General features: G+C 39.9%; 1 protein-coding gene across 2 annotated transcripts in view; it reads right to left on the reverse strand.

Annotated features, from left to right (window-relative positions):
- BRDT (bromodomain testis associated) overlaps positions 1-12,751 on the reverse strand; it is a gene marked incomplete at both ends in the record, with an annotated part of 33,967 nt that extends 21,216 nt beyond the window's left edge. For both annotated transcript variants that reach the window (XM_081085760.1, XM_081085759.1), the window contains 7 exons: positions 646-825; positions 1,504-1,632; positions 3,865-4,206; positions 7,352-7,524; positions 7,920-8,034; positions 9,662-9,799; positions 12,563-12,751. In XM_081085760.1, coding sequence (XP_080941886.1) covers positions 646-825; positions 1,504-1,632; positions 3,865-4,206; positions 7,352-7,524; positions 7,920-8,034; positions 9,662-9,799; positions 12,563-12,751 — 1,266 coding nt within the window. The remainder of the gene's footprint in view (positions 1-645; positions 826-1,503; positions 1,633-3,864; positions 4,207-7,351; positions 7,525-7,919; positions 8,035-9,661; positions 9,800-12,562) is intronic.
- Positions 12,752-14,958: the final 2,207 nt, after the last annotated feature.

The raw sequence follows: 14,958 nt of genomic DNA on the forward strand, positions 1-14,958 counted from the left end.
CTCTCGCAGTCCGGGAGCCCTCGGGGAATGTCAGACTGATGGCTTAGGCCCTTGGAAAGCCAGCCTAAACCAGCAGTTGGACATCCTTAGTGCTGCCGTGGAGGCGGGAGAGGCTCCCGCAACCGCTGCTGTGCTTGCCAGTCATGAGCCCAGCTCAAGGCTTCTGGCTGAGCAGTGCTCCCCCTGTGGGAGCACACTGACCACCAAGGGGTAGCTCCTGCATTGAGCGTCTGCCTCCTGATAGTCAGTGCATGTCATAGCGACCAGTCATCTCACTCTTAGGTTGATTTACATATTAGCCTTTTATTATATAGGACTAGAGGTTTGGTGCATGAATTCATGCACTGGTGGGGTCCCTTGGCCTAGTCGGCAATTGGGGTCGATTGGGGCTGGCGAGCCTGGGCAGGGCCACGGGAGGGCTCCAGGGCATGTCCAGCCCGTCTCGCCCAGTCCCCCAGCAGCAAGCTAACTTACCGGTCGGAATGCCTGCCCCCTAGGGGTCAGTGTGTGTCATAGTGACTGGTAGAACGATCAAAGAATGGTTGAATGAGCGGTCAGACATTTAGCATATTACGCTTTTAGTATATAGGATCAGCAGCAACAGCTCATATAAATACAAAAACTTGTATCAATACACTTAGCTACCTGCTTCTTAAGGTTTGCAATACACTCATCTTCAGAATCATTAGAAGAGTTATCTTCAGAGGAAGTTTCAGTACTGCTTTCTCTACCAAGGGACTTTGTGGTATCTGTTTTGATATTATATACAGGCTTACTCTCAACAGGCTCATCTGGGATCTTTGCAAAATGCATTTCAAAAACATCCTATAATAGAAAATCAGACTGTTAAGCTTTTCTATATTTTTTATTTAATGCAGCACTGTCCCCTTTTAACAAAAGCTACATTTTGGTGTTATATTTTTATAACAGTTCTGGTTTTCCTTGTGGTCATCATTTTGTAATATATAAACTTATCAGGTCATTATGTGTAAAACTTAAAACATATACAGTGTTACATGCCAATTATATCTCTATAAAACTAGATAACAATTACCAGAAGAAGAAATATAAGACTCATGCTTACCCTCCAGCCAACCATAGCAACTTTTCTCACTTTTTTCAGGTAACGCAGACCAAGTAATATTGGGAATCTTCTTTCACAGATCTCCTGCCCTGTGGTTGGCAGTCTACTACCTTCCAATAGTTCAGCCTCAAAAGTCCTTAGGTCTTTCCTTTAGTGGGACATGAGCTCCAGTCAACCCTATCTGAGATATCTACTGTCCCCGTTTCACTAATATTTTCCCTAATATCCTCTATATGGTGGGCACTTTGTTAAAAGATTTGCTACTAAAGGATACTATACCTCAAGAAACAAACCATCCACCAATTTAAAAATTGTATTTTACTACTTGGGTGTTATTCTTTATCTCTTGAGTTATGGTTCTAAAATTTCTAAACTATATTCAGAGGAAATTCACTTTCAGAGCACAGGTAACAACTTACCTGGAGCATTCTTGCCATTGTCACTATTTCATGATCTGGAGGATTGTATCTATAGCAATTCATGAACATTAATCTAACATCTGCAGCAAATTCATATGCATCCTTATATTCTTGGTTGTCCATTTTTCTCTAAATAAATGAAAAATTACAGGATTCACAAACATAGCCAATAATTATTTGACCACCTATATTAAGTGTTTAGTGATAAGAAAGGAGGGCATTCCAAGTAAAAAAAAAAAAAAGAAAAGGAAAGAATAGGAATAAAATCACAACAGCAGGAAAACAAGATGTTTTCAGATAATCTTGGATAGACAAGCTTGAACATAGAAAATCAGTGAAAAGGGCACCTACATCTAAGATGTATATTACAATTGTCCTAGGAATGAAGACATTTAAAAATGAACAGAAAATAAATTATCAGCAAGGGTTACATTTTTAGGTAGCTGCATATTAAGTATATAGAACAGTGGTTCTCAACCTGTGGGTCGCGACCCCTTTGGGGGTCGAACGAACTTTTCACAGGGGTTGCACAACCCTTTCACAGGGGTCGTCTAAGACCATCGGAAAACACATATATAATTACATATTGTTTTGTGATTAATCACTACGCTTTAATTATGTTCAATTTGTAACAATGAAAATATATCCTGCATATCAGATATTTACATTATGATTCATAACAGTAGCAAAATTACAGTTATCAAGTAGCAACGAAAATAATTTTATGGTTGGGGAGTCACCACAACATGAGGAACTGTATTAAAGGGTCGTGGCATTAGGAAAGTTAAGAACCATTGATATAGAAGAATGAGGATGTAGAGTAGCCAGTTAGGCAGACACTATAAAATAAAAACTACCAACAGACAAGTAAATCCTTTAGACAGCTGGGCAAACCGTGTGTATTAATGAACAATTCATAAACAAATACAAAAGGCCAATAAACAAATGTAACATGCCAGACCTCATTTGTAATTGAAGAAATGCAAAACAAAAGCATGAAACAATTTTCTACCCATCAGATCACTGGAGATTTGAATGTGCTCTGATTGGGATCAGGGAATTTAACTCCCTACCTTTTGGTGTACAGGATGACTATAGCCAACTGAGCCATAGTGTCTGAAGCTAAAAAATTACTAAAAAAAAAAGAATAAAGACAAAATATAGACACCTAAGACCTCATGGAAGAGCCACACGTTTGCACTTTTGTGAAAAGGAAAAAAAACAGAGGAAAAAGTAAGATGAAAAAATGATGGTAAACACAAAATTTAGTAACAGGTTAATAAACTTAAAATTGATGATACAATAAAATAAAACTGTGTGTTAAATAAAAACCAAACTTCCAGACCAGTGATTTTGCAGCCAATATTTGGTGGCACACTGGTGTGCCACAAGAATTTTTAAAACATACAATACCCAATTACTTATCAGGGGCACTGACCTCCTTTCCTTTAGATTGTCAAGTTAAAAAATGACAACAGCTAACAGAAGAATAGCCATTGGTGTGAATGAATAAAACTCATACCTATTTTTCTTTTGTGAGACTGGCAAAAAATATAGGGCTTTTTTTGTGAGCTACAGAATTTTAGTAATTGGTCTGTGTGTGCCATAAGATGAAAAAGGTTAAAAATCTCTGTTCCAGACAATAAATAAGGAGTACAATGAGTACAATTTACCAGGAAGATAGATAACAATTCTGTAAATGCTATAGTTGTATTCTTTTAGTAATTTCCCTTAAAATTAACATACATAATTAAATTTTGCCAATAATTTAAAGCTTCAAAATCAGCAAGAAAACCCCATGCAGAAAGGGTTATAAACTACATAAAAATGTTTTGCATTAGAATTATGAATTAAAAATATTTTTCTTTTGTGAGATTGGCAAAAAATATAGGGCATTTTTTGGTGGCTCAGTTGGTTAGAGCATTGTTCTGTACACTGAAAGGTATATGCTGATCAGGGCACATACCTAAGTTTTGGATTCAATCCCTAGTTGGGACGTACTCATGGGAATCAGCCAACCAATATTTTTAAACTCTCTCTCTCTCTCTCTAAAATAAACATATCCTCAGGTAAGAAAAAAAATTATTGAATATATAATGATAATGTTCACAATATAGTAAATAAAAATTCAGGGTACAGTTAAATACTAACTCAAATATTATAGGAAAGAACCATAGATATGTTTGATTAGAAGAAAATAAAAAAATATACTTTTAAATGTTCCCATGATTCGCACCAGGTGGTGGGACTACTAATGATTTAAATTTTCTTCTATATCATTTTCTGAATTTAAAATTTCTTTACAAGGACACAATCACTTTTATAATCAGGAAAAGAAGTCCCTCCAATTAAGACATTTACCTTGATAGTTCCAAGATCCATTGGATTTTTCACAATGTCATAGTAGTTATGGAGTCCCAATGCATTAACATCAACAGGATTATAAAAGGGCCATGCGTATGAAAAGTGCTTCTTTGCAAACAGTTCTTTCAGAATCTCACTACAGTGCCTTAATGGTTCAGTTACTTTAACTTTATATTGTTGCTGAGAATTCGGCAAAACATTCTTCCCCCCACTTTCTTTTACGGGTAGCATTTTGCCTGTTTTTTTTTCTGGAAGTGCTGGGGAAGGTTCACCACTTGCTTTAACTACTGAAGTTGTAGGAGTTGTTGTATCTGCTTTCCTCTTTACACCCTTTGTAACCTAAGACAAAACAATTCAACAATAAAACTATAAGGTGACATTCAGAGCAACAATTTTCTTAAAAAAAAAACAAAGGAAAGCATTATTAGCACCAAGTCTTCCACATATTACATATTAGTAAAAGTTATTTTCACTTTTATAGACAAAGTAAGTAATTTACATATTTTTCTTCCCACCCTGAAAGAATTCTCTTGTGTAAACCTTTGAGACCAATGAAAGATAGAAAAAAAGTCAGTTATACAAAAAGTTTTTGAATGCCTGAAATCAGCTAGAGTGTATGAATTTTAAAAGAAAGTTATTGACCCACCAAATTGTGAGTAAATAAGTTACATCACACACACATATAAAAGAAACTGCAAAGATTCTAAACCAGTTCAAATACTACCTAAGAAATCTCCAGAGGAGAAACCAAGATGGCGGCATAGGTAAACACCGGAGATTGCTGCCTCACACAACCACTTCAAAAATACAACTAAAAGACGGAACAGACATCATCCAGAACCAAAGGAAGGCTGGCTGAGTGGAAATTCTACAACTAGAAGGAAAGAGAAAAGCATACCTAGACTCAGAGGAGGTGCGGTGCAGAAGTAAAATAGAGGTACAGAGGTGCATGAGGAGAGGGTTGGTGGCTGAGGACATGGTTGTCTTTTTCAATTGGGAGGGAGTCTCAAGTTCTGAGCTCCAGTTCCGGGCGAGTTTCTGGGGACCCAGACTCATACGGGAGAAACTGGACTGTCTGGCATCGGTCGGAACTCGAGGGCAGCTTTCTCTCAGGGGTGTTTGCAGTGATTGCCGGGACACTGAGAAGCAGGGCCTCTGAGGGAAGGACTGAGAGCAGCCATAACTGCTTGCTCTGCCCTGTTGATCCCCTGGTACCCCGCCCTGCCCAAGACACTGAGGCTTTTGCATATGAAAGGCCTGGCCCTTTGCAATCTGATAATTACCTAATAAACTGCAGCTGGCCCAAGGCCCCAGGGCAACTTGCATTCATTCACAGCTGAGCTCCTTCTGAGCAGCCTCAGGCAGAGGCTAGATTAGCACCGTCTGAAAGATCCAGGAGCCAGTGTGCCTGGTGGTCAGAGTGCCTGGTGGACCATCCAGATTGCAGCTCCTCAGATTCATAAAGGACACACTTGGGGGGCAGACTCAGTGAGCACCAAAGCCCCACTGAAGCAAGTCTTACCCCAGAAGAGTGCCTCCAGTACAGAAGTTCTCCCACTGCAGACACAGCTGATTTTCACAGCCAGCTGGCCTGGAGGTCAATCCCTACCAGTGTTACCTACAACAATCAAGGCTTAACTACAACAAGACTGTGCACACAGCCCACAAGGGGGTGCACCAAGAGTGTCTACCTCAGGTAATTGGGGAGGCTGAGCCACTGGGCCCTATAGGACACCTAGTACAGAAAGCCAGTCTATCAACACAGCAAAGCATAAAAAAATGCGCAACGAATCAGGACATAAATGACAGAAATGGAGGAAAGCAAACTACTGGATATAGAGTTCAAAACCACACTTTTAAGGTTTTTCAAGAATTTTCTAGAAACTGCTGATAAACTTAATGAGACCCTCAAGAAATCTAATGAGACCCTTGAGGTTGTGATAAAGGACCAACTAGAAATTAAGCATACACTGACTGAAATAAAGAATATTATACAGCCGAAACCGGTTTGGCTTGGTGGATAGAGCGTCGGCCTGTGGACTGAAAGGTCCCAGGTTCGATTCTGGTCAAGGGCATGTACCTTGGTTGCGGGCACATCCCTAGTGGGGGATGTGCAGGAGGCAGCTGATCGATGTTTCTCTCTCATCGATGTTTCTAACTCTCTATCTCTCCCTTCCTCTCTGTAAAAAAATCAATAAAATATATTTAAAAAAAAAAAAAAGAAAAGAATATTATACAGACTCCCAACAGCAGACTAGAGGATCGCAAGAATCAAGTCAATGATTTGAAATACGAAGAAGCATAAAACACCCAACCGGAAAAGCAAAATGAAAAAAGAATCCAAAACTATGAAGATAGTGAAGATAGTGTAAGGAGCCTTTGGGACAGCTTCAAGCATACCAACATCAGAATTATAGGGGTGCCAGAAGATGAGAGCGAGCAAGATATTGAAAACCTATTTGAAGAAATAATGACAGAAAACTTCCCCTACCTGGTGAAAGAAATAGACTTCCAAGTCCAGGAAGCCCAGAGAACCCCAAACAAAAGGAATCCAAAGAGGACCACACCAAGACACATCATCATTAAAATGCCAAGAGCAAAAGACAAAGAGAGAATCTTAAAAACAGCAAGAGAAAGAGACTCAGTTACCTACAAGGGAATACCCATACGACTGTCAGCTGATTTCTCAATAGAAACTTTGCAGACCAGAAGGGATTGGCAAGAAATATTCAAAGTGATGAATGCCAAGAACCTACAACCAAGATTACTTTATCCAGCAAAGCTATCATTCAGAACTGAAGGTCAGATAAAGAGCTTCACAGATAAGGAAAAGCTAAAGGAGTTCATCACCGCCAAACCAGTATATGAAATGCTGAAAGGTATCCTTTAAGAAGAGGAAGAAGAAGAAAGTGGTAAAGATACAAACTATGAACAACAAATACACATCTATCAACAAGTAAATCTAAAAATCTAGTGAATAAATAATCTGATGAACAGAATAAACTGGTGATTATAATAGAATCAGGGGCATAAAAAGGGAGTGGACTGACTATTCTCGGGGGGGAAAAGGGTGTCGGGATGCAGGAAGAAACTGAACAAAAATCGTGCACCTATGGATTAGGACAGTGGGGGGGGGGTGAGGGCAGAAGGTGGGGGGGGAAACGGGTGGAGGGGAGCTATGGGGGGAAAAAGAGGAACAACTGTAATAATCTGAACAATAAAGATTTAATTAAAAAAAAATAAAAAATTAAAAAAAAGAAAGAAATCTCCAAAATTTGGTTCACATATAAGTTTCTGTTCATAAATGTATACAAAATCTCCAAAATTTGGTTCACATATAAGTTTCTGTTCATAAATGTATACAGACCACTGTAAGATTGACCACTATAAACTAAAGGCCAATTTTCATATTAACTTTTTTAAAGTATAGACATCTCAACAATCAAACTTACACTCAACTATTTTAAAGCTGCAGTAAACTTGCCTGGGCCACTGTTTGTGAGGTGGAGTTGGGTGGAGCACCTTGTGCCATATTTAAAGGAGAAGTAGATGATTCAGGAAATACAGAGGGACTCACTTGTGGCTTAAATACATTTTCTGATCCTTTAGGAGACTGTTTTTCTTTAACTGAAGAAACTGCTACATTCTGTTGAGTGCCTGGTAAAGTGTGAACAAATATTTGAGTAAAATACAAAGCTAAGATATTTTCCTTAGTATTTTACATTAATCTATTTAATTCAACTTTTTAGCAATTTAAACATGGCACATTCCCACTCCTCCTTTAAACCCTCCCACACACACCTGTTGAATATTGTTAGGCCAATTTAGATTTAGCAAAGACTTCAAAACCTGTTGTTAATGGTAGGCTTATCAATTTTACTCAAAAAGATGTGTAACATAAACTCAGACTAACAGACAGGTGGTAGTAAACATAAGCAAAACATTCAGACATCTTGGACACACACACACACACACACACACACACACACACACACACACACATACACACTCTCATATATATGAAAGAGAAAGAGAACAAACTTCTGGCTTACCTTTCTTTATTCTTTCCTTACCACCCACAACTTGCTCTTCTTTTGGCATCTGTAATAATTTCTGTTTAAATAAATTCTCTAGAGCTTGTGCCATAAGAACAATGTCATCTCCAGGCTACAAAAGATATAAAATATGCCATAACGTTACACAGTATGGTCACTGTACCAAGTACTTCTTAATCGTACTTAAATCCATTGTGTTTTTTTTTTAATATAATGGTATATTAATCCAATGGTTTTCAAGAAGATATTACAAATATTAGTACCAAGTTTCTATAAATCAGGCTACCTTAGAGAAGGTAGTAACATAGCACTTTTCATCTATCACTTCTAAATTAAGTTTAGAAAGAAGTGTAGCAGCTCATATTTTAGATTCTAAGATCCTACCCCTTTAACTTCTAAAAAAGACCCAAGATGCCTTCTGAGCATCAGAGTTACAACTCAACCAATCCCACTAATATGAAAAGTATTAGAAATTAAAATTTCTACCTCACAAATAGGTTACAAAACTTATTCATGGCTATGCAAATTACTTGACTTGTCCCAATTCAGTTTTCAGTTAACTAAACAATAAAATGACATTATTGAACTCAATTTTTAAATTGTAACTACTTTGCTTTGCTTTACTTCACTATTGAGGGGAGGGGGAAAAAAATCTCAATTAAATTACAAAGCAAAAGTCTAAAGCCGAGAACACTTATTTCTAAGTTAGGGAGCTCAGGAGAATTAGTGAACTTTATTTTTAAAGTAGAGGCCTGGTGCATGAAAATTCACCTGCGGTCCCTCAGCCCTGCCTGCCCCCTCTCACAGTCCAGGAGCCCTCAGGAGCTGGAGGTGACCCCGTGACCAGAGGAAGGTGACACCCCATCAAACCTCTGCTGACGCCACTGCCGGCAGCACAAGCCTCGGCTGGCCCTGGTTACCTGAACCTCAGGAGACTTACTGAACTTTATTTTTTAATGTTAATTTAACAATATGAAATTGTTAAATTAAAAGGAGGTTGCCAATGGTACTTTGAGGGTATCAGTGGTTCTTAATTTTAAAAAATGATATTGGCTAATAGTCTCAAATCTTTTAAACATATAAAATGGCACTGATAATTACCTTGGGAAGCAAATAAAAACCTCTATTACCTTTCTGTGTCACTAGTGATTCTGAATAAATGGGACATAAGTTTAAAATGATTAGATATCACAGAAGAGTTAGGAATCCAATTTCATGGGTGAAATGTGAAGATTATGTTCAAAATGACCACATATATTATCAACAGGCTAATGCATTCACAGATGCAAATACTACTACTGGTATATAACAGAGAATGTGTCTGATCTTAAATTTGTCATGAAGTTTGTAACTTGTTTAACTTCTTAGGTTATGGCCAGGGATTCACAATGTGAAAATGTAAACAAGATTAGTATATAATGAGATTTATCATCTTAACTAAAATGGCAGAAGTGCATTGGAGAATATTTTGAAATAATACTTTACCCACAGAAGCCAGCTATCATTGGTATTTCATTTTTAAAAGCATAATAAGTCATTATAGGTATTCAGGAAAAAATATAGCAAATAGATTGAACAAATATTGATAGGTGAAAATTAGAAAACTAGTAAAAATAATCATTATCCTTAAAAATACGTAAAATACCCCAAATCAAGACGATATTTGAAATCAGTTCACTTGTTTATACACATCTCCTATATGTAACAGCATAGAATTAGCAAGCATAAGGCTTACAGACCTTGTTGTATAAATAACAATTCGAGAACATTGTTCTGAAGTCTTCTATGCATCCTGAAGCCTCCACATAATACTTATTTTCCAAGCGCTTCTTAATTGTACTTAAATCCATTGGGTTTTTGATAATGGTATAATAATCCTATAGTTTTCAAAAAGACATTAAAAATGTTAGTATTAATGAATGAACTACAATTGGCACACAAAGAAATTTAAGGAATGCCATAACCTGGAAACCAAAACCATCAGTTATAAAAAATAAATCTGATTGCCATGGCATTATTTTTCAGAATGGAAAAAAAAAATCATTAAAAATAACAAACACAAGAATGTAAAAGTAGAATCATACTGGAGAATAAAAAGGGCATGAAGAAAAATAAATTAGTGTTTATCAACTCTGAGAGATCCAGAGTATAATCCCAGTTCCATGGATTACTTTTCTTTTACACACTAGAGGCCCAGGGTATGACATTTGTGCACTGGAAGGGGGTGTCCCTTAGCCTGGCCTGCACCCTCTCATAATTCCGGGACCCCTTCGGGGATGTCTGACTGCCAGCTTAGGCCGGCTCCCCCTGGGGGGGGTCCTTAGGGCTGTGTCAGAGGCGAGGGAGGCTCCCGCCACCACCCCTGTGCTAGCCAGCTGTGAGCCTGGCTTCTGGTTGAGCAGCATTCCCCCTGTGTGAGAGCACTGACCACCAGGGGCAGCTCCTGCAGTGAACCTCTGACCCGGGGTGGTCAGTGGGAATCATGGTGACCGGTTGTTCTGCCATTCGGTTGATTTGCATATTAGTCTTTTATTATATAGGACTAGGGGCCCGGTGCACGAAATTCGTGCACTGGGTGGGGGGTGGGGGGGTGTCCCTCAGCCCAGCCTGCCCTCTCTCACATACTGGGAGCCATCAGGCGTTGACCCCCATCACCCTCCAATCGCAGGATCGGCCCCTTGCCCAGGCCTGACGCCTCCGCCAGAGGTGTCAGGTCTGGGCAGGGGACCCTCATTTCCCCCCATCACTGCTTCTGCCCCCAGCCCAGGCCTGATGCCTCTGGCCCAGGCGTCAGGCCTGGGCAGGGGACCCCCAGACCCCTCCAATTGCTGGCTCTGCCCCTTGCCCAGGCCTGATGCCTCGGCCAGAGGCATAGACCCCCATCACCCTCCAATCGCCTGATCGGCCCCTTGCCCAGGCCTGACGCCTCCGCCAGAGGTGTAAGGCTTGGACAGGGGACCCCCATCTCCCCCCAATCACTGGCTATGACCCACGCCCAGGCATGAGGCTTCTGGCCCAGGAATCATGCCTGGGCAGGGGACCCCCATCTCCCTCTGATCGCTTGCTCCACCCCCCGCCCAAGCCTGACGCCTCTGACCCAGGCTTCAGGCCTGGGCAAGGGGACCATCATATCCCCCCAATCCCCGGCTCCGCCCCCCACCCAGGCCTGATGCCTCGGCCAGAGGAGTTGACCCTCATCACCCTCCGATCACCAATTACCGGATCGGCCCCTTGACCAGGCCTGAGGCCTCCGGCAGAGCTGTCAGGCCTGGGCAGGGGACCCCCAGCTCCCCGCAGTTGCAGGCTCCACCCCTGCCCAGGCCTAACGCCTCTGGCCTAGGCGTCCGGCCCGGGCAGCGGGGACCTGCAGTGGCAGCGGGGGGCCCCGCGATCTTGGGCTCCGCTTTGGGCCCAGGCAAGGGACCCCTAGCTTCGACCGTGCCCAGCTCCCATCACTGGCTCCACCCCTACTTCCTGCTATCACTGGCCAGGGCGGCAAAGGCTCCTGATTCTCCGATCATGGCTGGGGGGCAGGGCAAAGGCGGCCCCAGGGCCGCCTTTGCCCTGCCCCCCAGCTCTTAGCTCCCCCCTGGGTTTCCGATCACTGTCAGTGGCAGGGGCCTTCTTCCTGCTTTCCCTTTCGCCTCCCTGCATTGTGCCTACATATGCAAATTAGCCGCCATCTTGTTGGCAGTTAACTGCCAATCTTAGTTGGCAGTTAATTTGCAATATAGCCCTGATTAGCCAATGAAAGGGGTAGCATCGTACGCCAATTACCATTTTCCTCTTTTATTAGTGTAGATTACTTAGCCATTCTGTTATAAGATGGCTAAAAATTCCTAACGTAAAACCTAAAGTTGAATTCTATTTGTGATGCAACAATCTGCCAGGAACTGTCAAGAGCAACATTCATGAAAACCACATTAAAAAGTCAAGTGACGCCCTAGCTGTTTTGGCTTAGTGGATAGAGCATCAGCCTGCTCTATTGGACCCCAGTTCAATTCCAGTAAAGGGCACATATCTCAGTTGTAGGCAACCAATCAATATGTTTCCCTCACATCAATGTTTCTCTCTGTCTCTCCCCTGCCCCTCCCTACCACTCTCTCTAAAAATCAATAGAAAAATATCTTTGGATGAGAAGTAACAAAATAAAAGTCAAGTGACATAAGCTATGACAAGAAAGCATGTACACAAACTGTTAAAACAATAATTTCAATACTCAGAAAAATGAGCTTTGTTGTTTAGGAAAAAATACACATTGGGGTATTCTTTAGTGGTGCTGAGTAAATCAGGTGCTTATTAAATATCTATCTATATATAAAAGGCTAATATTAAATATCTATCTATATATAAAGTGTCCCCTTGGAATTTCAACTGGGAGAAGTTCGATCGCTCGCTATGACATGCGCAGACCACCAGGGGGTGATGCAGAACATGGCAGGAAATGGGGGGTGGGGGGGGGGGTGCTGAGGGAAGGAGGAGGCGGGGAGGTGGGGAACCTGAGTGGCCCTGATTGCTGGCCAGGCCTAGGGATGGGCCTCTGGTATTTTACAATATTAAAGACTAGTTTATTTGTTTTAGAGATTTACACAGTTTTGTTTAAAAAAAAATTAATATAATTAATTATAAGACATACTTACGGGCAATTGTAGTTTCACAGCATCCACAGGCTGCAGGAAAGGCCAGGAAAAACTATGCTTCCATAAAGCCTTCAAGACAACTTTTTGTAGATACTGCAGTTGATTTGTCAATCTCCCATTTTTCTTAGTATTTATATACTCTGGTGGTGGTGGGTTAATAATAGCTATTTGTCTACTTGGCAGAGACATTCTTAATTGCTTCAAATTCTGATATTCTAATGTCTACAAATACATGTTCTGAAAAACAAAACAAAACTGAGTTATTTTCAAATGGTTCTATAGGAACTGAAAGTATTATTTAAGAATAACAGAAAATAAACAAATGGGACTACATCAAAATAAAAATCTTCTGTACAGCAAAAGAAACCATCAACAAAACAACAAGAAAGCCTACCATATGGGAGAACATATTTAGCAATGATATATTTGATAAAGGGTTAATATCCAATATATATAGGGAACTCATGCAACCTAACAGACAATCCAATTAAAAAATGGGCTAAGGACCTAAATAGTTACTTTTCCAAAGTGAACATACAGATGGCCAAGAGACATGGAAAAAATGATCAAGTCACTGATCATCAGAGACATGCAAATTAAAACAATGAGGAATCACCTCACACCTCTCAAAATGGCTATCATCAACAAATGATAAGTGCTGGTGAGGATGTGGAGAAAAGGGAACCCTAGCAGTACACTGCTGGTGGGAATGTGAGACTGGTGCAACCATTACAGAAAACAGTATATAGTTTCCTTAAAAAATTACCTACGAAATTGCCATTTGACCCAGTGATCCTACTTCTAGGAATATATCCAAAGAAACCCAAAGCACCAATCAGAAAGAATGTATGCATCCCTATGTTCATAGCAGCACAACTTACAATAGCTAAGATCCAGAAACAGCCCAAGAGCCCGTCAGTAGATGAGTGGATAAAAAAGCTATGGTACATTTATACCAAGGAATACTAGCAGCAGTGAAAAAGAAGAATCTCTTGAGATAGCATGGAGGGACCTGGAGAGTATTATGCTAAGTAAAATAAGTCAGGCAGAGAAAGACAAGTATCACATGTTCTTACTCATATGTGGAATCTAAGTAACAAAATAAACTGATGAACGGAGTGGATCCAGAGATATGGAAACATGGAACAGAGTGCAGAATCTTGGAGGGAAGGAGAGGGTGGTAGGTGGGTGGGAGGGAGGTAATCAACCAAGGATCTTATATGCATATATGCATGCAGACAATGGGGCAGTGAGGGTCTGGGGTGGGGGGGGGTCGGGGATAGGGGAGGGCTGGAGGGCGTCAGATGGGGGAGGGCGGGGATGGGACATATGCAACACTTTCAACAATAAAGATTTAAAATATAAAAATGAAATGGTTCTATAGGACTGAAAGTATATTCAAGAGTAATGGCTATTGTACTTTAACGCACATAATGCTTTTTAAAAACCAAATGACAAATGAATCCATTTTTAAACAAATACAAACCTTGTTCTATAGAAGTACTAGAAGTTGTTTCATTATGTATGTATGCCTTAGTTTTGGATGATTTAGGTTATTTCAATCTTTCACAGTATTTCTGTTTCTCTAAGACACAAATTGATGTCTTAGCAGGAAAAGTCTGTAAGTTTCTGGAAAAATAAAATAGCAGGTGAAGTTAAAAATAATATTCATATATAGTTATTCTACAATTATTAGTTCAATGAAGGGGAAATGACAAAAATAAAGGATTTTCTGGCTAATTAAATTAAATGATTTCTTTTAAAACAATTAGAAAAACATGTTAAAATGCTATTCTTCAGTGCATATTGCTACACCTAAAATAAAAGTTTAAAACTTCATGAGTATTTCAGAAAGACAGTATCTAAGGTAACTAGTAAGCATTGTTACTTTACAGCTCAGAGAACAAAGGTATTACACCAAGTATGTTAGCAAAATGATAAGTATGATTATCAAATAAAGTGTTTATTAGGATAATGCTCTCAAGCTTCAACTATATTGTAGCTATGTTAAAATGTTCCATTTTATAAAGTTCAATAACATTCCACTGTATGTTTGTACCATAGTTTGTTTATCCTTTCATTGATGGACACTTTGGCCCACCTCTTGCCTTTTAAGAAGTGTTGTGAATATGGGTGCATATTTCTTCAGGACCTGCTTTTAGAAATGTTACTGGAATTTCTACATCATACGGTAATTCTATTTTTAATTTTTTTGAGGAATTGCAAAGCGTTTTCCTTAGGTGGCAGCATCATCTTACATTCCCAACATTCAACAGGGTTCCAGTTCCTCCTCATCTGAACATCATGTTCTTTTCTGGATTTTTTGTTTAAAAGTAGCCATCCTAATGGATGGGAGCTTTATCAATCACTTTAAAAGTAGCACTGCCCAGGCCCCA

The sequence above is a fragment of the Myotis nattereri genome (genome assembly GCF_964212035.1).
Source record: "Myotis nattereri genome assembly, chromosome: 3".
NCBI lineage: Eukaryota > Metazoa > Chordata > Mammalia > Chiroptera > Vespertilionidae > Myotis > Myotis nattereri.